This window comes from Castor canadensis, chromosome 18 (assembly GCF_047511655.1).
Source record: "Castor canadensis chromosome 18, mCasCan1.hap1v2, whole genome shotgun sequence".
NCBI classification, from domain to species: Eukaryota; Metazoa; Chordata; class Mammalia; order Rodentia; family Castoridae; genus Castor; species Castor canadensis.
In genome coordinates this window covers 40,407,426-40,434,593 of record NC_133403.1, presented here as the reverse complement: position 1 = coordinate 40,434,593, position 27,168 = coordinate 40,407,426, and the positions used below count along the sequence as shown (strand labels likewise).

At 49.8% G+C, this 27,168-nt stretch overlaps 1 protein-coding gene across 1 annotated transcript; it reads right to left on the bottom strand.

Annotated features, from left to right (window-relative positions):
• Positions 1-206: 206 nt before the first annotated feature.
• Bcl7a (BAF chromatin remodeling complex subunit BCL7A) lies at positions 207-27,133 on the bottom strand. The gene is made up of 7 exons (XM_020161075.2): positions 27,004-27,133; positions 26,550-26,645; positions 19,948-20,029; positions 16,566-16,662; positions 11,623-11,790; positions 3,817-3,938; positions 207-2,717 (listed from the first exon to the last, which is right to left on the bottom strand). The coding sequence occupies exons 2-7, from the start codon at positions 26,639-26,641 to the stop codon at positions 2,646-2,648; spliced, it is 633 nt and encodes a 210-aa protein (XP_020016664.1). The 5' UTR covers positions 26,642-26,645; positions 27,004-27,133; the 3' UTR covers positions 207-2,645.
• Between the last annotated feature and the right edge of the window lie 35 nt (positions 27,134-27,168).

Sequence of the window (27,168 nt, the reverse complement as noted above, 5' to 3'; positions counted from 1 at the left end):
CCTATAAGAATCGGTCAACAGCCTGGGTTGTGGGTGTAAGTGCCAGCACTTTGTGGAATGTGTAGCCGCAGTTTCCCCATCTTTAAGTTTTGGGGGAAGTAAGTTTGCCCTGGGAGCCCTTTAGGCCACGGGGCCTGATGTCCGCGGAAGGCATTCACTTAGGATCCCCTGCCCCTGGCTTGGCCGGCTGAAAGGTCTTAGATTCTGTAGTGGGGACAGGGGGCGAGGGGTGCAGGGGTTGGGGAGCAGCGGCCCTGGGGAGTGGGCCGCAGCAGGGAAGGAAGCACATTGGATTTTGCAGTCTGACCATTCCGCACGGAGGAAGGCCTTCCTGGCCAGCGTGGAATGCAGGGCTGCTGGCGCTTTGCCTGGCGTGGCCGTAGAGGGGCCCAGCTGGTCCCCACTGCCGGCCCATTCCTACCTTCAGGCACTTCAGAGAAAAACTAATGACAGCCTTGGTGCTGTAGATGTCGCCATCTTCATCCTTAACTGCGCCAGCTCCCCTTGCCTGTCCAGAGAGGCTGTGGTGGACAGAAGAGGCGCAGGTGACCCCAGCCATGTTGTCTCCATGGATACGTGTGTTGGGTTCTCCTTCAGCTGTCTATGTTGTAACCTCTCGTTTCCCAAAAAAAGAAATAAATATCCAAACTCATCTTTCACCAAAATGGAGTTTCACCATAAGAAAAACGTTGCCCTAACTCTATAGGATCTGGAGGTAACGCTGCCTTGACCTTGAAATATGTTGAGAGGTCACGAATCTAGATGCTTCCCTGTCAAGACGCAGAACATAGTTCTCCATGGAACTGACCGCCTGAGGGGCAAAATTGATAAGTACAAGGATTTTTTTTTTTTTTTTTTTTAAGACAGAAACCTTTCTGGCATTGTTAACTTCAACATTAAGATTTTCAAAGTTTTTTTTTTTTTTTTTTTTTTTCCCTTATTTCAGGAGACATTTTGTATGAGGTATTTGAAATTCAGGAACATTTCAATTCTTCTTGAAGTGCAGGAAATAGATAAGTTCCTTAAAAAATATATATATAGGAGCTTCACCCTCAGAAACTCTTCAGAAAATGGAACCTGGCAGACACTTCCCATGGTGGTCGGGACAGAGAGCCACACATCAAAGGTGGTACCTGAATATGCACCGATTAGCAAAAAACAAAAACAAACAAAAAACAAAACCCACAGACCCTCCCTCCCCACCCAGTAACACACAACTCAAAGGGAGTCAGAACTCCAGTGCAGTAAAGAAAGCTTAGGAAAAGGTTTAAGGTCTGAGGAGTCTGTATATTAATTAAGAGCAAACCAGGCCTCAGAACTCAACAGTCAGGCAGTTCGTCCAAGGGGGCATCTCCACTGAGTGAGAGGAAGCTGTCCTGGCACAGGTGCAGGCGGGATGGGGGAAGGGGAGACTCGGTCGCTCCTTTCTGGAGGGTGTGCAAATCTTTCCAATTCCTTGGTGCCTTGTTTCTGGCCTTTTAAGGCCCAACCATCAAGGCCCACTCCCCGACGGAGACAGATGTCGTACTGGAAATGAGATTCCATCCACCTGTTGGCTCTGAGAGTCAGAACATGACCCAGGAGTAAGTGGGTTTCCACGGAGGACACTCTTGCCTGGGCTTGGGGAGGCGGAGCCAGAGGGCAGCAGGTTTCCATGGATTTGAAATCCATGCAACGTCCCATGAGAAAGTTCAGCGCCAGCTATTCCTGCCACCTGCTCCTAGCCTCCCTGGCCCTGTATTGTCTTAAGAGGCAAACTTGCAGTCAGCCAGAGAAGCCATTTTGTCTTCAGAGGTCTGGGAGAAAGCAGTGATGAGGTGGTGGTGACGGGAGGGGTCACAGGGTGGAAGTGCCAGAGAATCAAAGGGCTTTGCATGTCCACCTGGGCCACTGTGGGCTGCAGACCCCCAGTCCCATGGCCCTAGGAGGTGAGAGCATGGCCTGGACAGAGGAGGCCAGCCCTTGGGGACTGGGCCCTGACACCTGCAACTCCTGGGGCCCTGGAGGCTGGTGCCCACTCCGTCCAGGCCTCAGGGTGTGCCCAAGCACCGGCCCCCTGAAACCAGGCCAGCTGAGGGGCACCTGTTCTCCTGTGGCTCTGCCCTACAGTCCTGGGGCAGGGAGGAGAGAGGTGAGTAAGGTGGCAGCTGTCGCCCCAACCAAACCAAGAGGGCACTTTGCAGAGAGATGCAAAACCAGGAAACATGCCAGAGGTCACCTCAAGGGCACAAGGCACAAAAAAAGAAAGCGGAAGGAATTGGTTGAACAGTAAAAAGCCCCGACAAAAAGTGAATTCCTGGTACCACCCTCAGTTAGCTTATTTCGTTAAATAGAGAAGTGGGGGGATACAGCAGCAACACAAACGTAATCTTGGCTTCCGAGACAGTGTGCAGACACTCCTGAGCTGTCAACCCGCCTCCCCAAGGACAGTCACTTCAAGGTTCGAGTGTTTTTGCTTCACAGCAGAGTTCTTCAGTGTCTGAGAAGTTACGCCGTTCTAGGTTTTCTTGGATTTGCACTTGGTAAACTTGAAATGTTAGTAGTTCTGTTCGCACCCAAGAGAATCGCTTGGGCAATGTTGTTCTAGAATTAAGCCTGCTGATGTACCTGCCATGAAACATGGACCAGAGGTTTCAACTCAGTGTCTACATCTCTTCGGAGTTCTGTTGAGAGGCCTCCAGCTTCATCTTCTTAGAGGGTGGCACTCCTTCCAAATCCTGAAAAGAAAAAGGAAAAGAGATACAGGTTAATGATCTGGGAGAGTGGTTCAGGCCAGAGTAGAAGCCAAGGGTTGGCCCAGGAAGGAAGGAAGGGACAGAGCCCAGCCAAGCACAGCATCACCTTGAACTTCATCTACACTGTTCCTTGCCCCCACACTCCACCCAGCATAAACCAGGTTTCCCTGTGGCCAGTCTTCCCATCTAGTAATTACTTGTGCACAAGTTTCAGGTTTACCTGTCCAAGTGCTAAGGCTGCTCTGTCTTTTCTGGTACTGGGGTTTGAACTCAGGGCCTCATGCTTGCTAGGCAGATGCTGTATCACTTGAGCCACTCCACCAGCCATTTCTATGTTGGGTATTTTCACGACAGGGTCCTGTGAACTATTTGCCCAGACTAGTCTCAAAGAGCGATCGTCTTGATCTCTGCCTCATGAGTAGCTAGAATTACAAGTGTGAGGCACTGGTACCCAACTCCGTGTTCCTCTTAAGATGAGTCTAAAGTGTTTATAGTGACAAACTGTAACAGTGGCCTTGGCGAATGACACGTTTCTTCTGCATTGGGCTCAGGCTTGGTGTTTTATCCACATTCTTTCATCTAATCCTTGCTGTAGCCCAAAGACAGGCTGTTCCCTGTTTGGTCAGGGCAGACTGAGGCTCAGCAAAGGTAACTTCCCGGCTACTAAGTAACAGAGCAGGATTTGAACCTAGACCAGACTCTGGGATGTTTGCCCTTTACCACTGGGTCCATTTTTGCACCAAAGAATCCAGACCAGATTTTGACACTTGGACTTGGAGTCACAAGAAAAGGTGATGGTTTTGTGGATGCCACCATCTAGCTAAGGCTGGGATAAAGGACCTCACCTCCTCTACCTGAGAGGCTCCTTGAGGACAGGGCCCACATGTTTCCCTTACCACCCTGGCCCTGGTGCCTGGGGCAGAATAGGACGAATGGTCACTGAACCTGCTTGATGGACGAATGACAGTTCCAATTGTCCAATGAGAAAACAAAAATAAGAGACACCTTCTAATAGATCCCTGATGACACCCCCAGGCTCCTGGCTGCTCTGGTCCAGCTGCTGAGGCCTGGCTGCAGGTACCTGAGAGATTGTAGATGTCTCTGCCACAAGCCCCGACTCTGCAGATGGCTGCCGTTCTGCTTTCTCTGAGCTGTTCAGCGAGTTTTCCATTGATGACTGTGAGTTCTGCTCGTCAGAAGTATCTGAGGGAAAAGCAAGACAACAGAAGCTGTTGTCAGATGCAGGAGATGTGGTGACAGATGGCCCAGTACTAAAAATATGTGGAGCTAGGTAGTTTTGTGGCTTTCAACTTTTAGGGCTAGATATTTAAGGGGCCTGGAAAGTTTCTCATTTGTTAGTGAGGCAGGTGTAAGCAGCCAGGCCACAAAGCCTGTTGCAAGTTGGTCTGTAGGTCTTCAGTCCTCCCGTGTACCCACTGTCTACTTGCCCAAAAGAAGCTCACTTTACCATGCTTCGAGTGCCTGTTGCCCTCTGCTGGAAATAACATGCCCTAGCAGTCACAGCCATCTGCTCTTTTCTCTGCAGCCGGGCCAAGGCCAAAGAGGCTTCTGGTTTCTGTACAGAGGGAGCTGACTCTTTGTAAACATTTCTTTAAAGCATGGTGCTGGTGGCTTACACCTGTAGTCCTAGCCACTCAAGAGGCAGAGATCAGGAGGATTGTGGTTTGAAGCCAGCCTAGGCAAACAGTTTGCAAGACCCTATCTTGAAAAAACCCATCACAAAAAAGAGCCGGTGGAGTGGCTCAAGGTGTAGACCCTGAGTTCAAACCCCACTGCAAAAACAAAACAAAACAAAACAGAAACATTTCTCTTAATAATATGGTGCTTCTCTGATTGTCAGAGAGCAATGATTAATCATGGCAGGAAAAGAAAACACAGAAAAAAAAAGTTAAAATCAATTGTTATCTCACACTCCTTAGAGATACCACTCCACCAACATTTCAAAAGATTTATTTCCATCTTTCTAGGTTGTTTCCCTATTTTCATATTTCTCCAAACAGAGATCACACAGGGGGGTTTTACATCTTTACAAATTCTCTGAACACAAGAGTGTACAAGATAGCTGCACAGCACTCTGTTGCACAATTACTTAGCTAATAATTCGTGTTATTGGGCTGGTGGAGTGGTTCACATGGAAGAGAGCCTGCCTAGCAAGCACAAGGCCCTGAGTTCAAACCCCAGTGCCACCAAAAAAATAAATTCATGCTATCTGGGTTACTACCTCTTTTTTTTTTTTTTTTTTTTTTTTTTTTTAGTACTGGGGTTTGAACTCAGGATTTCACACTTGCTGCTTGCTAGGCAGGCGCTCTTACCACTTCAGCCACTCCACCAGCCCTGGGAAGGGACAACAAAATAACATCTGGGTTTGACATGCTGCACGCAAGGCCTAAACAACCTAAACACTAAAGAATGCCTAAGCAACCAGTCTTCCCTCCCTTCTTCTCTCCCTTCCTAGACAGTGGCTGGCCATGGCCTGAGGGCAGGAGCACAGAGCCTGTAGCAGGAGCAACAAGGTCCTTTCTCCAGGAAGGCTGAGCAGAGACGAAGAGTTGCTGTCAGTCACTACTGTTACTACCCAAACTGAGCGCTATGCCAAGAGCCCTGACGGCTGCCAGGGTTGCTGTGCTGAGCTCTGAGCTGAGCTTTTTTATCATCACAGGAACAGGTCAGGTCGACCCTCATCCCGGCTGGGTTCCGCCTGGGATGGTGGGTGGGTAGGGTGGGGGGGTACACAGTGTTTGGAGACACATCTGGGTTTCAATACTGCCTCTGGCCTGTATATTCTGCTACTGGCCTGTTGAGGACCAGGTGCTCTCAGTCCCCAACCCCTCTGTAAAAATAAGGTTGACAATAGCCACACTGTTGAATGGCTATGAGGATATAATGAAATGACATGAAAAGATACCAAACTGTATAAACCTGAACTTTTTGGGATATTTTTTGGTTTTACCTCTAAAATTCATGTTGATGGCAGTTCCTCAAAAACTTAGCTAGCATAAGACCCAGCATCTTCACTCCTAGGTATCCACCCCCATGAACTGAAAACAGGGGCTCAACAGATTCTTTCTTTTTGGCAGTACTAGGGTTTGAACTCAGGGCCTTGTGTTGCAAGGCAGGTGCTCTACTGCTCGAGCCACGCTCCCCTCCCCCCCAGCCCTTTGCGCTTTAGGTTATTTTTCAGATAGGGTCTCACCTAGGCACAGTAACTAGGATTACTAGCAGGAGCCACTGGTGCCCAGCTAGGCTTAGAAATCTTTTGTGTGTGTGTGTGTGTGTGTGTGTGTGTGTGTGGTACTGGGGTTTGAACCCCAGGCCTATACCTTGAGCCACTCCACTAGCCCCTCTTTTTGTATGTGATGGATTTTTTTGAGATAGGGTTTCGTGAACTATTTTAACTGGGCTGGCTTCAAACCGTGATCCTCCTGATCTCTGCTTCACTTACAGGTGTGAGTCACAGGCGCTCGGGTTTTTAGGCTTAGAAATCTTAACAGGCTGGTCACCTGGAGATTCGTGCTGCCCCTCTCTGCTCAGCAGAGTCCAGAGGCCTCCAAAGAGTGGCAGGGAGCATGGGTGTGGGGGTGGGGAGCTGACTATGGAGCTCACAGCGTGTTCAAGGGCCATGCAGCAGCCTAGTTTTGAGTGTGCTGGTGCTGGAACTCACCCAGGGGAAATTATTTTCCTGGGACCTAAATTTAGTCCAGGGAGCTCGGACATTATGTCATTCTGTGAACTCACTCAGCAGTAAACAAGTTCAGAGTAAGGTCAACAGCTAGTAGCTGACCTGCCCTTGTCCTTGTGCCTCTGCCACTGGTGCTCGGGCAGGTAGGTGCAGACCGGGTGGGATGGGGTGTGTGGGGGCAACAGGTGAAAATGGGGGAGGTACAGGAGCACTGCTCCCAAACACAGCTCCTGCAGCTAAGTCTCAGCTGGCCTTCAGGGCAAAGGAGATGCAGACCTCAAACATGGGAAAAACAAGACTTTGGCTAAGACTTAACCAAGACAGAAATGAAGCAGGACATGGCTGTGAATGTGCCCACACATGCCCCTGCACCCCAGTACCTCAGAGGGCAGACAGGAAGCCTGCAGGGCTCCACAAGCCAGTCCTCTGAGCCAGACTCAACTGAGCACTCTGTAGACCTTCCTGCTGTTTCACTCCTTGACACGACCCACAACGGAGGTGACTTGTATTTGTCCCATTTTAGAAACAAGGAAACAGGAAGGTGCACAGGAGGTGATGTTGCCTGCCCAAGGTCACTTAGCCAGTAAATGTCAGTCATGAACTCTGTCTCAGCCCCTCCACCTTTCACCTGCAAAGTCACCTGACCAGGAAGGTGCTGGGAAGCTTGGTGGGTGGTCTATGACTGTGGGGACCATAAAGAAGGGTGAGAGGTAATGCTCACATACCATACATAGCAAAAGGCTTTGCAAAACCATTAGGACACTCAACTAGGGGCAATTCCCTGATTCCCTGTTGGGGACATTGGGTAATGTCTGGAAACATTTTTGGTGTCACAACTGAGAGAGGAGGGAGCTACTGGCATCCAGTGGGTGGAGAGCATCCTTTATGCGGATACTCCTCACAGCCCCCCAAAGAATTATTCGGTCCCAGTGTCAACAAGGCTGAGGCTGAGAACACCTGCTCTAGCCGAAAGCCATTCGACAGCAGCAACTACACACATTTCAGTCCTATCTTTTTTTTTTCTTCCCGAGCCCCACCCACATTTTAACTGTGACTAAACAGTTCCTCTGCCAGGCCTGGCTCCCGATCAGACCCCCTTGAACCTGAGCAAAGGTACAGAGATATGTGTCTGCACACATCCCTGCAGGACCACATGTTTAAAAAGAAAGAGAACAACCTAAATGCCATAAATGCAGGGACTGTTTAAATAAATTATGGGGCATCCAGAAACTGCAGGGCCAGTAGTTGGTAAAGAGAATGAAACAAACCTCTTGACCTAACACAGAACAAGCTGAGTGATGCATTGTGATCGCTATGTGAAAGTGCTTCTGTGTTTGTTTTTGCAGTGCTGGGGATGGCACCCTGTGTCCATGCTAGGAAAGCACTGTGCCACTCAGCCATGCCCCTACTCCTAAAAGTGTCTTTTTTTTTCGTGGGATGGAGGTTTGAACTCAGGGCTTTACACCTTCAAAGCAGGAGTTCTATCACTTGAGCAACACCTCCAGTCCATTTTGCTCTGGTTATTTTGGAGACAAGGTCTCTCAAACTATTTGCCTGGGCTGGCTCCAATCTCAATCTTCCAGATCTCAGCCTTGCATGTACCTAGTATTATAAGTGTGAGCCACCAGCACTTAGCTCCTGCCCCCTTTTAATATTTACTCATCCTTCAAGCCCAGGACAGTTGGCACCACTTCCAGGAAGCCTTCCTGGAGGCCCCAAGCTCCCTCTTCTTACAGTGTCTCATCACAGCAGGGAACATGAACCCAAATGTTCTTTTAGGGGCTAGGCAATGCCATGGATGAGTTAAGACACAGATAAGTTTTGTAAAGAAATACTCTTTTTTCAAAGAAATATTTATCTCCTCAATTTTCTTTATAAAACACAACCTTTTCCTTTTCCACTTTGGATAGAGAAATGGGTTCAAGAAACATCTTAATTTCTCGGAGTCTAGGATGAGAAAAACTGGTCATGGATAATGTACACAACTGTCCTCTGGTCTTGGCGTGGGACAGGCCGTAGGGAGTGATGGGGAGTGTAGTAACTGGAGAATGCAAGCCTTCTCACCATCCCTGTAGGGTGGCTACTTCTCTGCTCTAGCTGGTTGCTATTGTACCGGAGAACTGGGCCAAAACCACCAGATCTTCTGATTTTTCCAGAGAAGCTAGAAATGCATCTTAAGTAAAATTACTCAATTTTTAAATTTTGATATTACATTCAAATTAAAAGACAAATACCCCTGGGCTCCATGGTCACATGTAAGACCACATGCTGGATCTAGCCTGAGCCCTGTTCTTGTAGAGTAGGCAGCAGGGTGCAGCTGTGACCAAAGCCTGGGAGTTAGACAGGATGAACCTGTGCCAGAGGATGGTCTTTCTCTAGAGCCATGCCGGATCTCCCTGAGGTGCACACAACAAGACCCAGGGAGCCCTCCAACTCAGGGGTCCCTGTGGTGCCCCAAACCCTACCCACACCTGCTCCTCTTCTATCACCCTCTACACATGCCTGGAGTCACCCACACACCCCTGCCAACACACACTCTCACCTTCTCACCTGAATCTTTAAAATACACCTTCACTTTACACTATCAGAATGCTTGCTCCTTTTTGTTGTGGTTTGAACAGGAAGTGTCCACAGGTTCATGTGTTGAAGACTTGGGCCCAGCTGGTGGCACTAGTTTGAGGAGGTGGTGGAAACTTTAGGAGGTGGGGCCTAGCTGGAGAAAGTAGGTCACTGGGGGCTGCTTTTGAAGGGTATCTTGTCCCCAGTCCTTTCCTGTCTCTCTCTGCTTCCTGGCAGCCTCTGCCATACACTCCTGCAGCCATGATACCCTGCCTTACCTCTGGCTCAAAGCAATGGATCCAGCTGACTCTGAACTGAAAACTTTGAAACCATGAAACCATGAGCCAAAATAAATCATCCCTTGATTTAAATTGCTTATATTTGTCACAGTCAAAGTCTAACAAAATTTTCTGAGGTGCAATAATGGTACAATAGCTGTCTTTAAAAAAGACCACCACACCCCTGGGTATGGTGGTACATGCCTGTAATCCCAGTTCTCAGGAGGATCACAAGTTCCAGATCAGCATGGGTTACATAGTGGCAGCTTGTCTCAAAAAAAACCAAACATACATACAAAACTAAAGTAAACTATAAAAGAGAGGCCTACTAAAGTGTTTAGGGATGAAATGTCCTGAGGTCTACAACTATTTTATTCCCCTTTGGTGATACTGGGTTTCAAACTCAGGGCCTTGCACTTGCTAGGCAGGCCTCTACCACTTAAGCCAGGCCTCTAGCTCTTTTTGCTCTGGTTATTTTGGTCTCACTTTTTGCCCAGACTGGCCCAGTGCAGTATCTTCCTATTTCACACTTTCCACTGGGATGACAGGTGCATGACACCATGCCAGCTTTCTTTTTCCATTGAGATGGGATTTGGCAAACTTTTTTGCCTGGGTTGCCCTAGAATTGAAATCCTCCCAATCTCAGCCTCTCGAGTAGCTAGGATTACAGGTGTGAATCACTGGTGCCTGGCTTACAACTTATTTTCAAATGGACCCAAGAAAAAAAATGTATAGACAGAAAAAAGAAGAAGAATTTGGAAGAACCCCACTGAAGTAACAATTGCCAAATTTAGCTGGGCGCCACTGGCTCACGCCTTTAATCCTAGCTACTCAGGAAGCAGAGATCAGGAGGATCACAGTTCAAAGCCGACCTGAGCCAACAGTCTGCAAGACTGTTTTTTTTTTTAAAAAAAAAAACATCACAAACAAGGGCTCAAGGTGTAGGTCCTGAGTTCAAACCCCAATATTCAAAAAAAAAAACCAAAGAGCCATATGCACACTCACATTCTCCCTCCACAATCAAAGCCCTTCCACTCCTACACAGACGACTGCGGCAGTCTTTCCACGGGGTTCCAACTTTCACCTGGCCTCAGATCATTTGCTCTAAATTCTTTTGGTGGTGGTGGTGGTGATATTTGAGGATGAACTCAGGGCTTCATACTTGCCAGGCGGGAGCTCTACCAGATGAGCTACATCTGTGGTGCTGCTCTCAGTTCTTTAGGCGATGTCCCCCAGTGGCATTACTCACCATAAAAACCCAGCTACGTGCTGAGGCCTTATGAGCTCCCCGCTCCTCTCTGACCCTATCTGACTTTTCCAGACCCTCACTCACTCTTCTCTAGCCATGCAAACCTGCTCCTGCCTTATGGGTTTTGCACTGTCCGTTCCTCTACCTGCAATGCTCTCTCAGCTGGCTCAGTGGCTTGCTCACGTGCCTACTCTGAGCCTCGTCTGCTCCATACTGTATCTCACATGATTTTAGAGGGTGGCCTTTCCTGGTCATCCTCTGTAAAATCACACACAAGCCCATTCAGCTAGACTCCCCATTCCCTTTTTCTACTTATTTCATTATTATCATTATTGTTATTTACTTATTTTTTTGTGGTACTGGGGTTTGAACTCAGGGCCTCAAACTTGCTAGGCAGTTACTCTACCCCTTGTGCCATACCCCCAGCCCTTTTGTTGGGCATTTTTGAGATAGGGTCTCACTTTTTTTGACCTGGGCTGGTCTTGAACCATGATCCTCCTGAGGTCCATCTCCCCTGTAGCTAGGATTACAGGTGTGAGCCACTGGCGTCCAACTTTTTTTCTGTTTTATAATTCTAGTATTTTCCAAATACTAGATTTTTTTTTTCCCCCTTTTTGGAGTTAGTGGGGTTTGAACTCAGACCCTGTGCTTGCTATGTAGGAGCTCACTTGAGCCATGTCCCCAGTCCTTTTTGCTTTAGCTTGATTTTGTAGATGGGGTCAAGGTCTTGCCTGGGTTGGTCTCACACTGCTATCTTTCTTTCTCTGCCTCCTGAGTAGTTAGAATTACAGGTGTGTGCCACCATGCCTGTCCCCTAGATTGTCTTGGTTTTCTTTCTTTCTCTTTTCTTTTTTTTTGGTGTGACTGAGGTTTGAACTCAGAGCTACATGCTTGCAAAACAGGCACTCTATCACTTCAGGTCCTGTACTGTCTTATTTTTTAATGTCACAATGAAAATATATGCTCTAGGCCTTACCTTTCTTCTACTGTCACCATCTGGGGCTGGCACAAGGCAGGGTCTCCTTTAACTATCTGTTCTCTGACTGACTGCAGGCTTGCTGGAGGACAGCCCCTCACATCCCAGCCCTAGTGGGCACATACCTTCAGTCCCAGGGTGCTCCTTTCCATCAGCCTGCACTTCGTCCATCTTGGCTTCAGTACCATCGCTGGGCACAGCTGTGTTGGGCTCAGGAGCAGGACTGGAGTTGCTGCTGTTCTCCTGTTTGATGGGAGAGGCATCTGCTATAGAGCTCTGGTTGCTGTTATCGTCTGTGTGGGAGAAGAGAGCACAGGATGACATCCTGCAGCTGCTGGAGGCAGGAGGGGGGTGAGGCTCAGAGCCCACAGCCTCACAGGATGTTCCTCCAGGAAGGATCTGGGTACTTCCTCCTCCTGACCATCCAGGGCTATGCCACATGTTCTGTGAGGCAAAGGATTCTGGGAGTGGGCCCAACCTTCCTCTGAATGGTTCATTGGAAGGAGAGCATTGTTTGGAGGCCACATATAGGCGGTGGCCTGACATGTTTAAAATCTCTGGAGAGCACCTGAGGCCTAATTGTGGGTAGAGAAAACCAGACATTTTGTGCTGGCCATAAGGCAATATGAAGTACATAGCATGATCCAGTATTGCCAGAATGTTCCATTCAACCTCATGAATTTCTAGACCAACTTCTCGTTTATGCAAAATAAAAGGGAGGCAGGGACAAGGTAGCAACAAGAGGCAGGAAATTCCACAAGAAAGTAGACCAATGTCATCAGGTACCATTAGAAAAAAAGGGTTGGGGATGGGTGCTGGTGGCTGATGTCTGTAATCTTAGCTACTCAGGAGGCAGAGATCAGGAGGATCATGGTTCAAACCCTGCCCTGAGCAGATAGTTTGTGAGACCCTATCTTGAGAAAACCCATCACAAAAAAGGGCTGGTGTAGTGGCTCAAGGTAAAGGCCCTGAGTTTAAGCTCCAGTACCACCAAAAAGAAGAAAAGGACTGGAGATGCAGCTCAGTGGTACAGCATTTGCCTACTAGCATACACGAGACCTTGGATTCTATTTGCAGCACAGCAAAAATAAAATAAAATAAAATAGCACGCAAAAAAAAAAAAAAAAAAAAAGGAGGGAGAAGCAGGAAAGATTATCACAGATTAAAGAAACTTAAGAGACCTAAGTACTAAATATGATACATGGAAATTATTTGGATCTCGTTTGGAATGTGCCAACTGTAACACATTTTGGAATAATTGGGGAATTTGCATATGGTCTGGATTTTAAAAGCTATTAAGGAATTATTGTTAATTTTGTTAGAAGTGATACTGGCACAGCGGGGATAGGAAATGTCACTCGTTGGCAACGCACACTGAACTCAGTAGGTACAGTCTCTAACATGATTCAGGAAATGTACTTTAAAATGCTTCAGCACAGGCTGCAGACAACTGTCAGGGCTCCCTGACCTTCACACTCAAGAGCTGTGTATTTTTTTTTATGTAAATTACATGTCAATTAAAAAACACATTAACAACACAGATGCAGCAAATATGGCCTGGTGTTCATGAAAAGGAAGTGGGGATCTGTGGGGCTCCTCATACTGTTTTTCTACTGTTCTCCACCATGAAACTTCTCATGATAAAAAGAAAAAAGGGAACAGAGATAACTGGGCAGTGGCCTTCATGGTTGGGCTAGTGGTGGAGCAAGAGGGGAGGGCACACCTCCTATTGTCCTGCACTCTTTACATAGACACAGAAAATCATTTTATTTATTTTATTGTTTTCCAGTGGTGCTGGGGTTTGAACGCAGGGCCTCACGCTTGCTAGGCAGGCGCTCTACCACTTGAGCCTCTCTGCCAGCCCTTGGAGAATTATTTTAAACTGCAGATACCCAAGTGAGAAAGAGGGTACAGAGACACCCCAACAGTTCTGGATATCTACTACATGCCAGGCACTGAGCAAGACTGTTGACAGTTATCTCTGTTTTTTTGTTGTTTGTACTGGGGTTTGAACTCAGGCCCTCACTCTTGCTAGGCAGGCGCTCTACGACTTTAGCTGAGATAACATGCATGAGCCACCATGCTTGGCTGTTTTGTTTTTTTGAGACTGGAACTCACTATGTAGTCTAGCTGACCTTGAACTCACAAGCCTCTTGCCTTGGCCTACTGAGTGCTGAGATTATAGGCGTTTGCCACAACACCCAGTAAATTCCAGTTCGTTCATTCATTCATTCATTCATTTTTTGGTGCTGGGAATCAAACCCAGGGCTTTGTAAATGCTAGACAGGTGCTCTGCCACTGAATTATATTCCCCAGCCTCTTCATTTTTTTTTTTTTGATGGGTCTGGGGTTTATTTTTTATTTTTTCTCTCTTTCTTTTTTTTTTGGGGGGTGGTATTGGGGTTTGAACTCAGGGCCCCACACTTGTTAGGCAGGCACTCTACCACTTGAGCCATTCTGCCTATTTTGGGTTGGGTATTTTCAAGACAGGGTCTTAGGAACCATTTGTCCAGGCTGGACTAGAATCTCAGTCCTCCCAATCCTGCCTCTGGAGTAGCTGCGATTATAGTGTGAGCTTACAATGACTTTATGAAGTAGGCGGTGCCGTGTACATCCCATGGAGTTAAGCAAAACAGGCTAGAGGTTAAATTACCAGACCACAGTCTGGAGAAGTGCTGGGACCGTCAGGCTTTGACTTCTGCCAGACAATGCCCTCCTCTATCATTCTGTGGTCCAGCCTCAATCATAAGCCCAGATGACCTTAATCCGAGAGAGGCAACTGGGCAATACTACATCCTAGCTCAAGGGTCTGTTTCTGAAAAGAAAGTGAATCCTGAAAATGAAGGTGCAGACAGTTGGGGGCTTCCTAGCAAAACCTCACTGTATTCTGAAGCCAGGTCAGTAGGCCATCAAGACAGGTCAATCTGGGAAAAGGAGGGTGTTTGCCGGCTTTCCTTCTCCTGAACAAGGCAGACCAGGATCTGGAAGCATTAGACACTTTGATAAACCAATGTTCCTTTTTGATTTTCCTATTTATCCAATACCACCTGTACAAAAGGTTTGTGGTAGTCAAAGGCACAAAACAGGGTGTGGTGGCCACGCCTGTAATCCCAGCACTTGGGATGAGAAGGATTAGGCAGGAAGATTTTGAGTTTGAGGCCAGCCTAGGCCACATATCAAGACCCTATCTTACCACCCATCTCCCCCTTAAAAAATATATATGTAAAAAATATAATTAAAAAAAATATATATAAATGCAGAGAGTTAGGATCAGGATAAAGAGATGGAAGAAGCTGGGCATGGTGGCATGTCTGCAATCCCAGCGCTGTGGAGGCTGAGTTAGAAGGGTCATGGGCTCAAGCAGTAGAGCACCTGCTTAGCAAGCATGAAGGCCTGAGTTCAAACCCCAGCACCACCAAAAAAAGAGGATAATGAGTTTGAGGTCAGTTTGGATAGTGGGACCCCAGTCCCCAGCCCTTTCTTCTTCCTTCTTTTTCTCAGTGCTGAGCATTAAACCTAGAGCCATATCCATACCTAGCCTCTCTTCCTTTTTTTTACACCTAGGCCATATGCAAGCCAGCTTCTTCCACCATGGATCTCCTGCCATGATGTGTTGCCTCGCCATAGACCCCAAAACAATGGGACAACTGACTGGACTAAAATCTCTCAAAATAACCGCCCCCCTCCTTTTTTTTTTTTTTTCAGCAGACTAGGGTTTAAACTCAGGGCTTCACACTTGCAAAGCAGATATTCTACCACGTGAGCCACACCTCCAGTCCATTTTGCTCTGGTCGTTTTGGAGATAGGGTCTCACTATTTGCTTGGGTTGGCCTCAAACCACACTCTTCCTGATCTCAGCCTCCCAGGTACATAGGATTACAAGTGTGAGCCACTGGCACCTGCCTGACCTTTCCTCTTTTTAAGTGCATTATCTGCAATATTTCGTTACAGTAACAGAAAGCTGATTAATATAGAAGCTAACTCAATTTTGTAAAAACTTCAGATGTGAATGTCTATGGTAGCTTTCTTTCTTTCTTTCTTTTTTTTTTTGGTGATACTGGGGTTTGAACTCAAGGCCTTATGCTTGCTAGGCAGGCATTCTGCCACTTGAGCCACTCCACCAGCCCTCATTTGTGTTAGATATTTTCAAGATAGGGTCTCAAAAACTATTTGCTTAGGCTGGTTTCAAACCAATGTCCTCCTGATTTCTGCCTTCATAGTAACTACAGGCATGAGTAAGCCAATAACGCCCAGCCATGGTGGCTTTTGTTTTAAGGGTGGGAATCAGGAGGGGACATGACAAAGCCTGCTGGGCCTGGCTGGGAACATTCTGTGTTTTGACCTGGGCTAGTTGACATGGGTGTGTACAGTTTGTGGATGCTTCATAATGCCATATGAAAAGAGAAACACCAGCATGCTGAATACGAGAAGAGACTGTAAAATCATGCCTCCAGCCTAGACTTCATAGATGGGACACGGTTACAAGTTCTGAAGTGAGACAGCAAAGGAAGTTAGGTTGTCATGAAAGGGAAGTGCTGAGGCCCCTGCAGTGATTAACATTAAGTCAGAAATCCAGGTTGGAGGGCTGGCAGAGGGGCTCAAATGGTACAAGTGCCAGCCTAGCAAGTGTGAAGCCCTGAGTTCAAACCCTAGTGCTGCCAAAACAGAAAAAGAAATCTAGTTTGGAGGTTCCCAGTAGCACAGAAAAATGGGAAAGGAAAATATAGTCATTGGTATGGTAAGCCAGACCAAGATGGGAAAAAGAAACATATACCTTCAAAAAGCTTCCTAGGCACACAGGGTTGAAGTTTTGCCCTTGGGTGAGGTGAGGGTCTTATTTTTATGTCTCTGGTTTATTTTATGTTTTTTGGCTTGATGTAATGTGGAAAGAAACTTCCTCTCCTCCACAGAGCCTTCTCCTTGGCATAGAGGCCTCCCAGTCTTGCCCAGCCCTCCTACCCCTTGCCTGGAATGTGAACAAACCTGCTGGAGAAACAAAAACACAACTGAGTGCTTTCCAAGGCCCAAGCAGCTGGCAGCAAAGGCTGGAAGCCTCAGGGCAGCTTACCGTGCATGTCCATCATCCCTGGGGAGGAGCTATTCTCTGGAGTGGTCACCTCTGAGCCACACTTCTCATCTTTGCCTTTCTTCTTATTCTTGTTTTTCTGGAGGGGAAAATGGAGCAGAAACAAAATCACTGAATTGTGTGTGTGTGTGTGCACATGCACGAATGACCCTGGGGACTGGTATGAATATTTTATTCCATCAAATCAACTCAGAGGTCCTGAGCCACGGTGGGGTTTTCTTCAAACTGCATTGGAACATGTTCCACTAAAGGCTGAGCTCTGAACCCTGCCCAAGTTGGAATAAAGAGCCCCACAGAGGGGAGATGTCTGGGGCTGGCCCAGCTGAAATGCCATGGGAAATAATTCCACCTGTCTGTGGGGCTGTCATCAGTGGGCATGCAAACACCCTGGATGACAGGAATTGCGTCCTCCTCTAGGGAGAGTAGCTGGGGAAGAGGCCACGGTCACTGCCAGCCAGAGCAGGTGCAATGTGATACCAGGTGAGCCTGGAAAAGACAAAAAGTCACTTATTTCCAGCATTTTTGGGCCCATGGGGATGCCTTTCTCAAAGGGTTAAGAAGGAGAAAAATCCTGGACAGAGAGAGGGGGGAATGTAAGGGATACTTTTTGGGTACTGTTTTTATTTTCAGAGCTGGGCTCAAACCCAGGGCCTCATACGTGCTAACGAGTGCTCTGCCACTGGGCCACACCACCAGCCCCCATTTTCATCATAGGAAGAGAACCACATTAGAAGCTACCAAACTATGCTCATTGGCAAGGGATTCCTTAAATAAATTATAGTACAACTATTCAATGTAGTATAACAGTTTCAGAGACTAAGGAGCTCTTTTCACATACTAATATAGAATAATCCGTAAAAATATTTACATTAGAACATTTCGGTATCTTCAAGATGTATAAAAAGAAAGGCATAGAACATGTGGCCACCACTAATGGGGGAAAAGGAGAAGAAACACATGTGTTTTCATGTATGCTCGTGCCTCTCTTGCACAGGCCTCTCTGGAAGGAGGCACACAAACTGGAACACTGGTTGCCCTCCAAGAAAGAGAACTGGGGTGTGGGATGTGTGTAGGGACAGAAGGCAGAAACAAGGTAAAACATTTAGGGCTAGGGACAGCTCAAGTTGGAGAGCCGGTGGCCTAGCAAGCAGCCCCAGTACCACCAAAAACAACAACAAAAAGTAACATTTAAACAACACACAGATGCACAGAGACAGAATGCAGAATGGTGATTACAGGGAATGGGAGGGTGACTGCTAACATGTATGAGTTTTCTTTTGGGATGATGAAAATGTTCTGCTCTTATAGTGGGGTGGCTGCACAGCTATGTGTACACTAACACTACTAACACTAAATTGTACACTTTTAAAGAGTGGATTTGCATTCAGGGTGTATCTTAGCAGTTGAGCACTTGCCTAGCAGAATGAGGCCCAGGGCTCCGTCTCTGGTATGTGAATCAACTAACCAAATGTTTTCTTTTTTGGTGGGACTGGGGTTTGAACTCAGAGCTTCACACTTGCAAAGCAGGTGCTCTATTGCTTGAGCCATGCCCATTTCGCTTCAGTTGTGTTGGAGACGGGATCTCCAGAACTGCTTGCTTGGACTGGCCTCGAACTTCAGTTCTCCCCTTCTCAGTCACCCAAGTAGCTAGGATTACAGGCATGAGGCACCAGCACCTGACTTTTGTTTTGTTTTTAATATTTTGAGGCAGGGCCTCACTATATAGCCCAGACTGGCTTTGAATTTGAATGAATTTTCCACCTCAGCCTCCCAGTTGCTGAGATTATAGATGTGCACTACCACACCTGCCTAAAAAGACTGCTTTGAAAGTAACATTTCAATTTTGAAATACGTCTTACCTATTTAAAAGAATGAAAAATTTAAGCATTCTAAAATAAAAAGAACAGTGTTACCATATAGTAATTAAGTACTTTCTAAAACAATAAAAAAGCTGTCCCTTCACAATGCAGAGTCCTGGCCCCAACCACCACAGATTCTCAATCAGCTGTCTGGGACAGGGCTCAGGAACTGCATTTTATCAGGATGCTCATCAGGCTGGGAGACCATGGCCTTCGAGGGAAAGAGGGGTGGGTGAAATGTGCCTCAGACATGATGGGAATTAGCAATTTTGGAGCACTGTGCTAAGAATTCTCTGGGTGCACTTGCAGGGTACAGAAAACCCATGAACTCCTTATCATTGCTCTACTGCACAAAAGGGGAGCAGAGACCCTGCATGGTGAGGTGACCTGCCCAGCCTTGAAGCTTAACCAGGGCCACTTGGCTCAGCCCGCAGCTGTCCCGTCCTTCCGATGGCCCGTTTATTACATTTTCTCCTTCGTCATATTCCATTTGGCACGTCCCTGATGTCTGTTTCACGATATTCTATAATTATCTTCCCCCAACGAGATTAGAAATTCCTTGAGAGCAGGGACCACATCACCTCAAATGTAACTGGTATTTCCACACCAGCTAATGATGAGCAAGACCCAGGCGTGGGCTGGAGCCAGGAGCTGCCTTCGAGGAGCCAGGCTGCCCTGTTCTTTTTCCGAAGACTGGCAGAGGGAACAAGTCTTGGTCCCTTTGTGGGGAGGAGCCCTGGTAGATCCAGACATCCAGGCCAGAACCAGAAGAGATGACAAATGCCTAAGTTTTTGCCCCAGCACTAATGGTGTCTGGAGCCCGAAGACTGCTGGGGCAGATAAGTGAAGATGGGGGATCAAGGCTTAGTGCCTGTCTTTATTGAGAAAGCTGCACCCCCAAGGTTCCCCTTTAGTGAAACTTGTCAATCATGGCCACCTCACTCCCAGTAGTGGCTGGAGTAGCAGGAGTTGGTCAAAGACACCTTCCTAGATGAAAGAACTGTGTATGGTCAAAGAGGGAAGGCAGCCCGAGAAAGGGGAACAGCCTGTGCAAGACATTTAGGTGGAGCCAGTCTAGATTTTGACCAGAAACAAGAGTAGTTGACCTGGGGTCTTTGGAGGGAGCTGAGAAGCTTCAAAACCCTGTCTGTGATGTGGGGCAGCTGCCTGCAGGAGTCCTTCCCCAGGATCCAGCACAGCCTTCCCAGCTCCCTCTAGTGGTCGCAGTCAGCAGCATGCCCCCTCCAATCCTCCCAATGCCACTCTCAGTGCCCCAGGCATCCCTGAACCAGGCTCTCTCTAACTCCTGGGGCCACCTGCCACCAACAGCCCTAACCTAATTAGAAGCCTCTCTAAGAGCAGAGAGCGTGTGCACCTTGGAGTCAGACAGACCTCGTGCCTCCCAGCTACCACTGGCCTCAGGGTCCCATGATGGCAAGTGATAGTAGACGGTCTTTCCCCTCAGTGGGAGGTCCCACCCCAGGGGAACAGCTCCCCATACTCACATCATCAACCTTTGGCTCCGTCACAGGAACCCACTTGTAGATTCGTAGGGATGTGTCACCGACAGTCACCCACTTCTTCTCCCTGCAGAAACAAGGGGGCTTCAGGAACTGGACCTTGCTCATCCCTGTGTGGGGAGCACAGGTCATAGCTGCAACATGGTGGCTACTTAGTTCAGTGGCTAAGAGAACAAGCTCTAATTGCACAAAACCTTGGGTTCCTCACTAGCTGGGGAACCCTGGGCAAGTCACTTAGCCAATCCAAGCCTCATGCTGCCCTGGAAGGGGATGCAAGGGCAGAGAACATGAGTGATGATCCCAAGCTCTCCTGGCAACTGCCCTTTGGAACAACCTGGAGGAGCCAGACAGCAGAGGCCTGGACCACAAGGAGGGTCACCAGGGGCTGGCACAAGAAGCTCAGAATGCATTCTGAACACCTGGAGGACAGAGTCCAGGCTCCTGGCTGCAAGTGTGAGGCCCTGAGTTCAAACCCCAGTACCACAAAAAAAAAAAAAAAGGAAAAGATGGGACTGGTTTCATTAAAATTACTGTGCTCTCTATTCCCACCATGCTGCTCCAAGACATCACTATTTCTAGATTATTGTTGCGGCCACCAAACTTCTGTCAGACTATGTCATTTCCTGCCCCAAACGCTCCGAGGCCATGCACTCGAGGAGGTCAGGGCTCCGGGGGAACCCCCAGAGGCAGAGCTGAGGTCCAAACCGCAACAGCCTGGGCTCTGGCTCTCAGAGTGGTAGGAGGTCACCAATGATCTGCTGACACTTCAGTGAGGAGTCTGGCTGAGTCAAGGACCTACAGTGGGATGCTGGGGTCAGACGCATACCTGGCACAGGTAGCAAAGCCACCAAGGTGCCCTAGGCAATTTCAGTGACTACAGACCCGATGGAACCCAGAAATATGAGGGGCATGAGGACATCTGTCTGTGAACTTCCTGACACCTTTTGTGAACTCTTCACCCAAATTTAACTTTGGGTATTCCCCTCTGTGGGTGCATGCCCTCACATGGTACTGTGACACAGCACAGCATTCCCATCTCCGTCACCACAGAGGCTTCTTGGGCCCGAGCACATTCAAAACCAGCTAACCAAAGCCACACCCTCCATCCCCAAATTGCCCACTCTGGTGCCACATGTTCCTGCCAGCGGAAGCAAGGACCCAGTTTTTACTACCATATTAGAGACAATTGTAGTGTCATCCATGTGCTAAGCTCTAGACCTACATGCTCTACTCTTTACATAATTGCGCGTGGCAACAAGTGTTACCTTCCCCACTTGACAGATACATCTGTAGCTAGAAAACATCTATGGGAATAGACATAAAGCCATCCCCCACACCGAATTAGTCAGGAAAGAATGGTATCACAGCAGGTAGGTATCTGCGTGGCCAAGTCCCTTTACTTCCCCTCCCCCAAGACAGAATTCACAAGCCACAGCCCCAATCTTTCACCATCTCCCATTCTGAAAAATCAGAAGGTGCCTGAAGGGATGGGACATTCCCAGCACAACCTCAGTGACAAACAGAGCCACAATAATAACAGTCACTGTGTACTGCGTGCAAGCTCCCTTCCAAACACTCCATTTATAGGCCTCTCAGAGATTCCCAACAGGCCAAGGGAGGGACTACAGCCACTCCATCTTATAGATGGGGAAAGGGAGGTCCATGGACACACAGAAAGTGGCAAAGTTGGATGCAGGCATTGACCTGAGTCCACCTTTTGCTATTCTGTTGTCCATGAAAACTAAGAATTTGTTCCAAGGAGTACCCAGGTAATAGAAGCTGGACAAAGAAACAAAGATTGCTGGAATCCCACGCAAATAGCCAAAACCACTCAGTACTCACAAGCTCTCAACTAGTTTTTGCAGCCTGGACCCAGGAAATCAACACATTCAAAGTTTGATAATGTTTAAAAAAATGTATCTTGATTGGCTTGCAACAGCAGGACACCATTCAGGGCAGAAAGCAAGCCAGATTTCTGGGCTTTGCAGGCTGACACAGCCATGATGAATGTCTCAAGTTCCCATCCTCCAGGGGGCTTCAGGCACTGTGGACCATGCACTGCCCCAGCTGGCAACCCTGAGTCATCTCAGAGACAGGAAACATTCTTCAGCTGCATTCCTGCATCAGACATTGAGGGAACTTCAGGACAGAGGCAAGGGCTTTAAGAACCTGACCTTGGAACTGACCTCTGACTTGGAACTGACCTGGCCAGTGGCCTCCCAGGGAGAGGGAGGAGCTGGGATGTAAATCAAGATGTAAGTCACTGAGGGAGCTCCTGGGATTTCACAGATGTCAAACAGGGTGCACAGGCTTGGGGGAGCAGCTGAGATTTCCCACACTGCCCCCCAAGCCCTTCAACACAGAACACTGTCCCTCCCCCATGAGGGTACTAGATTGTTCCCATTACCCTACAGCTAGGGTGACAAGCAGCCAACAGGCGTGTTTTGTTTGGCCTGCGTAATACTTTTAAAAATCTGAATCAATTGCCAAACTTAAAAAAAAGAGACTCCACATAAAAAGACAGATTTCTGGCTACTCTCAAAAACACAATCTGGGCCCACATGCTCCAAGGAGTGACAGTTTACTCCAGATGCCACACTGGGGCTCCCTTAGAGACCCCTTCTCCAGCCACCTGTAGGCACTGGGGCAGGGATTCATGTGACCACAGGCTGTACCCAACCTAGATTGAAACTGCCCTAAGCACACCCTCAGCCCTCCTGCCTCCATGGTCTCCTGGTAGCCAACTTGGCTTCAGCATCTCTCTCTTCCCATCAGACTTGGATTCCTGGGATGATGCAGAAATATATCCTCCAACATTCCTCCCCAGCACTGGCTCCTATATAAACAGCAATACCCCTCCCAGATTCTCCAGGTCAAGGCCAATTTGCAATGTTCTTTCTTGGTCCAGGAGAGCTATAGCCAAGGTGACCACATGGGGATCACCCACTGTACAAGGGGACCCTGTAAATCCAGAAAGAGCTCTCTGCCCCTCATTTTGTATTCCTACAGAGCTAGTCCCTGACACCTTTAAGGCTGGCCTCATCCTAACCAGGCTCAGGTCCACTTCACCTGCATGTGTCTGGCAGGAAGAGACCTCTGTCAAACCCCTAGGGGAGCCAGGTGAAGTCCCAGACTCAGATCTCCACCTCTCCCAGGAACGGTGGGAAGTCCCTGGGAAGCAGGCCTCTGTCTTCACAGCAAGTCAGTGAGGGGGTCTGGGGCTTGTACTCACTGTGCTGCTCAAGCGTTTGACTTCTCCCTAATGACTCCTCCATCTACACTAGGCCCAATTTCCCAAATAGGGACCCACCATTTTGTTTCCCTTCAGCCATCTTCTGGCCATCTCACACTCTACCAGTCAGCCTTGCTGGGACATCAGACACAAAGGAGAGGAAAAACAGCTGGCAGCTACAGACAGGGAAGCTACAGCTAACTGCTGGCTTTTTCTGTGGGGCCAGGGGTCAAGGTAGGGCTGGCAGGGTTACTGAGGCTGAGAAGAAACACCATCCCAGGCTTGTAGATAGATGAGTATGCCAGACACCTCAGCTGTCTTCTGGATCAAATACAGGATGCCTAGTTACATCTGAATTTCAGATAAATTCAATAGCACTTTTTTGGTATAAGTATGTCCCAAATATTGATTGCATGGGATATACTTATACTAAGAAACTTCTTTTTTTTTTTTTTTGTGCTGGGGATCAAACCATGTATTCTACCCTCAGCAGAAACTCTTTTTCCTGGTAGTATTGGGGGGTTGAACTCAGGGCCTTATGTTTGCTAGGCAGGCATTCTAACACTTGAGCCACTCCAACAGAAACTTCTTTTTTTTTTGATATAGGGTCTCCCAAACTATTTGCCTGGGCTGGCTTCAAACTTGATCCTCCTGATCTCTGCCTTCTGAGTAGCTAGGATTATAGGCATGAGCCAACAGCTGCCTGGCAGAAACATTTATTTTTAAAAATTACTTTGTTGTTTATCTGAAATTCAAATTTAACTGGGTGTTCTGTATTTTTATTTGCTCAGTCTGGCAACCCCAAGCCCCAGCCAGTGATGAAATGCATGGTTGGTAACCACAGTTAATAAACAACCCCAAAGCCTTCAGGGCTGACTGACCAGCAGACCCAGTCCAAAGGCACAGCCAGGCCAGGTTCAGTTCTCAGGGGCTGGAGAAACCAGGCAATAGGACCTTGCCTTTTGCTTTAAAGGAGCAAAAACAAAGCAAAACCCCAAAACCAAACAAACAAAAGAAAGCCAAATTTCTGCAAAGTCCACTTTATAGGAAGGGCATGTTTCCATGTACTCCTGTGAGCTTTGAAGACATGACATTACCAATCCTAAACAGGATTAGGTGGGGAAGGGGGTAAAGAGGCCCTTGCTGCCAGAGTTAGAGAAGTGAGTTCCACGTTTTGCCCAAGGTCACACACAGCAAGGAAGTAAAGTGGAAGACCAACCAAGAGATCTCAAGGCCTGAAGTCTTTAGGTGCTGCTTCCCAAAATACAGGGAAGAAGCCAGACACAGTCCCACCCCAAACCCAGGCCTGGCCTGAAGCGGCTGGCCAGGATGGCAGCCCCAGGCTGGCTGTTCTGGGTCTGCAGAGTGGAAAGCCCCATCTGCCCTCCCTGCAGAGCAGCTGGCAGCCTTGGGCGCAGCTGTCACAGGGTGCAGGAGCCAGGGCCCGGCTGGGAACCTGGGGCAGTAGGCCCCGCCACGCCTCCAAGAGCAGAGAAAGGCAGCTTGCTTGGCTCTTTCTATCCTCCAGGCAGACAGAAGGGACTCAGGCCCTGACACACCACTTCTTTCTTTACACAGGGGCTGAGGCAGGGAGGAGGACAACTCCAGCCCTCCCACTGGGAGTCCCACAGGAGAGGGGGTTGTGGGTTGTTTTCCTGTGTGTGTTTTGGCCTGCAGCTGTTTCTGCCATTTTTAAATGGCTCCAGTTGGGCACTGGGCGCCCTGTGAGGCAGGGGAGCTCCCGCAGCACCCACGACTTGGATCTCAACTTTGGAAAGCCTACCCTTCTCACGGTTGTGAAAATTCTTTGTCCCATTGGAGCCAAACCCAGCCCACGGCCGGGCATCCGGCCATCCGCAGACAGCCCTTTCCATAGGAGGCCCCGGAGCACGTGGACTTTATTGATTTTCCCCTAGCCTTTTTTGTTGGGTTTGACTCAGAAAGGACAGCTAACTTGTGACACCGCCAGCCTGGAGACTGGCCCCCAGTGGTTTTTAGAGACAGAGGTGTTACTCAAGAAATGGCACCGCCCCCCCCTTCCCATAGAAACAAGAGCCTGCAGTGGGGAGCCTGGCCAGTCTCTAGGCTTTAAATAAAGGATCTGGGCGATCCCGCGGGCGCTGTGACACTGTCGCGGCTGCTCCTCTCTCTCCCCGAACCCTGGTGAAGCCGTGGGAAAAACATAATAAAGTTGTAATCCGGGAGCGGGGAGTTTTCAACAAGTCCGACCCAGCCTGGCGATCTGCTTGCGCCTCGGGCCAGGCCCTGGGGTCGCTTCCGAGTCAGACCCCGATGAAGCCATGAAAATGTCCCATCCTACTAATGATAACAAGGCCACGATCCAATTTGAGCGTGAAAAACATGCATGGCCCACCCCGAATCTCGCAGTCGTCCCGTTCCCCCCCCCCCCCAGCACAGAGAACAAAAACAACGGCTCTCTTCACAAAACAAACAGAGGCTCCGGCTTGGGGGAAACGGCAGACACGGCCCAGGACCGGCTCCTAACCCCAAATCTCGGTTCACCCCGCACCCCGCCTCGGCAAGGACGCCGCGCAGAGCGGGTGGGATGTGGGTGCCCTTGCGCCCCGTGCCCGCCCGCGCCGCTGCCTCCCGGCGCTCGCACCCCCCATCTTTCTTCCTCGCCAAGAACCCTCGCTCCTCGCTCCAGGCAGCCCAAAGCGCTAAATTTAAACGGCTCGCGCTCTGCAAACTCCGCAGACTCGAGGGCGCCGGGCCTGGGAGGCGGGGAGCGGCTGGCGGGTGCGCGAGCGAGCGAGCGAGCGAGCCGGGAGGGCAGGGAGGGCGGGAGGCTGGCGCGGGCCGGGGCGCGGGGGCCGGCGCTGCGCCGCCCCGGGGCGCACGGGGAGGAGACGACGGCGGCGGCCCGTTCGGTGTCTGCACAATGGAGCTCACGCTCTGCCCCGCCACCGTCACCGCCGCCGCCGCCGCCGCCGGCATCGCGGCCCCGGCGCGCGGGAAGCCGCTTTCATGTGACTTGCACAAAACGAAATGGCTTCTGGGGCCGGCCCCGAGCCCCCCTCCCGGGAGCCGAGCGCCGCGGCGGGGGCTGCCCGCTGGTCCAAGGCGCCCGGCCCCGGGGCGCCCGCTGCCTCTAAGGCTGCTGCTGCCACCGCCGCCGCGCCAGGTGGGCGACAGGCGCGAGCGCACCTGGGCAGCGGCCGCGGCCCCCGCCTGGCGCAGGTGACCCGGCTCGCGCACCGCCCGCCCTCCTCAACTCTGGGCCCGCGGGCGGCCCGGAGCGCTGCGCCCCACGGCTTTCGGTACCGGGTGTGGGGTTCCCGGTGGCCGCGGCGCCGAGCAGCGAGCGAACGAACGAGCAGGCGCCTCGGCTTACCATTTGCGCACTTTCTCGATAGCCGCCATGACCCTCTTGATATCATCTTTGGCCCGGCTCCTGGTCTCGGCTCGAACCGACCTGCCCGACATGGTTCTGGCGGGGAGAGAGAGGCTGTGGGGAGCGCGCCCGCCGGGTCCTGCTCGCGCTCCGCGGCGGCCACACTCGCGCCCGCCCGCTCACTCACTCGCACAGACACTCACACACTCACACACACACACACACACACACACACACAAAGCCTGCCGCCGCCGCGCGCCCGGGGCCCAGTGCGCAAGCGCCGGGCGCCAGCTGCACCGAGCAGGGGGAGCAGCGCCGCCGCGGCCGCCAGCAGTGCGGCCTCCGGGCGCCGCCGCCACCGCCACCCGCCCCCGGAGCCGCCTGGACCCCCGACCCAGGGGCGCCCGGCGACCCCGATCCCCTGTGCGCGGAAGAGGCGGGCGCGCGGACTCACTCGGGAGGCCGCAGGTGCCGTGAGGACCCCCGGGCACCAAAGGCTGCTGGGGTGGCCGGTCAGGCAGGGGGTGCGTTCCATGGGAGCCACCTGGGCCGCCAGTGCGCTGCCCCGCGTTTGTGGCAGCGGGTGCAATAATGCAAGTTTCCTGTGGGTCTCCTGACT

Bases quoted from the DNA above. Each gene is read 5' to 3' on its own strand.
- Bcl7a (XM_020161075.2), bottom strand. From the start codon at position 26,641: ATGTCGGGCAGGTCGGTTCGAGCCGAGACCAGGAGCCGGGCCAAAGAT. The intron at 16,663-19,947 runs GTGAGTATGGGG...TTTCCCCTCCAG, and splicing joins CGGAGCCAAAGGTTGATGAT to AAAAACAAGAATAAGAAGAA. The intron at 2,718-3,816 runs GTACCTGCAGCC...TTTTCTTTTCAG, and splicing joins AGACATCTACAATCTCTCAG to GATTTGGAAGGAGTGCCACC.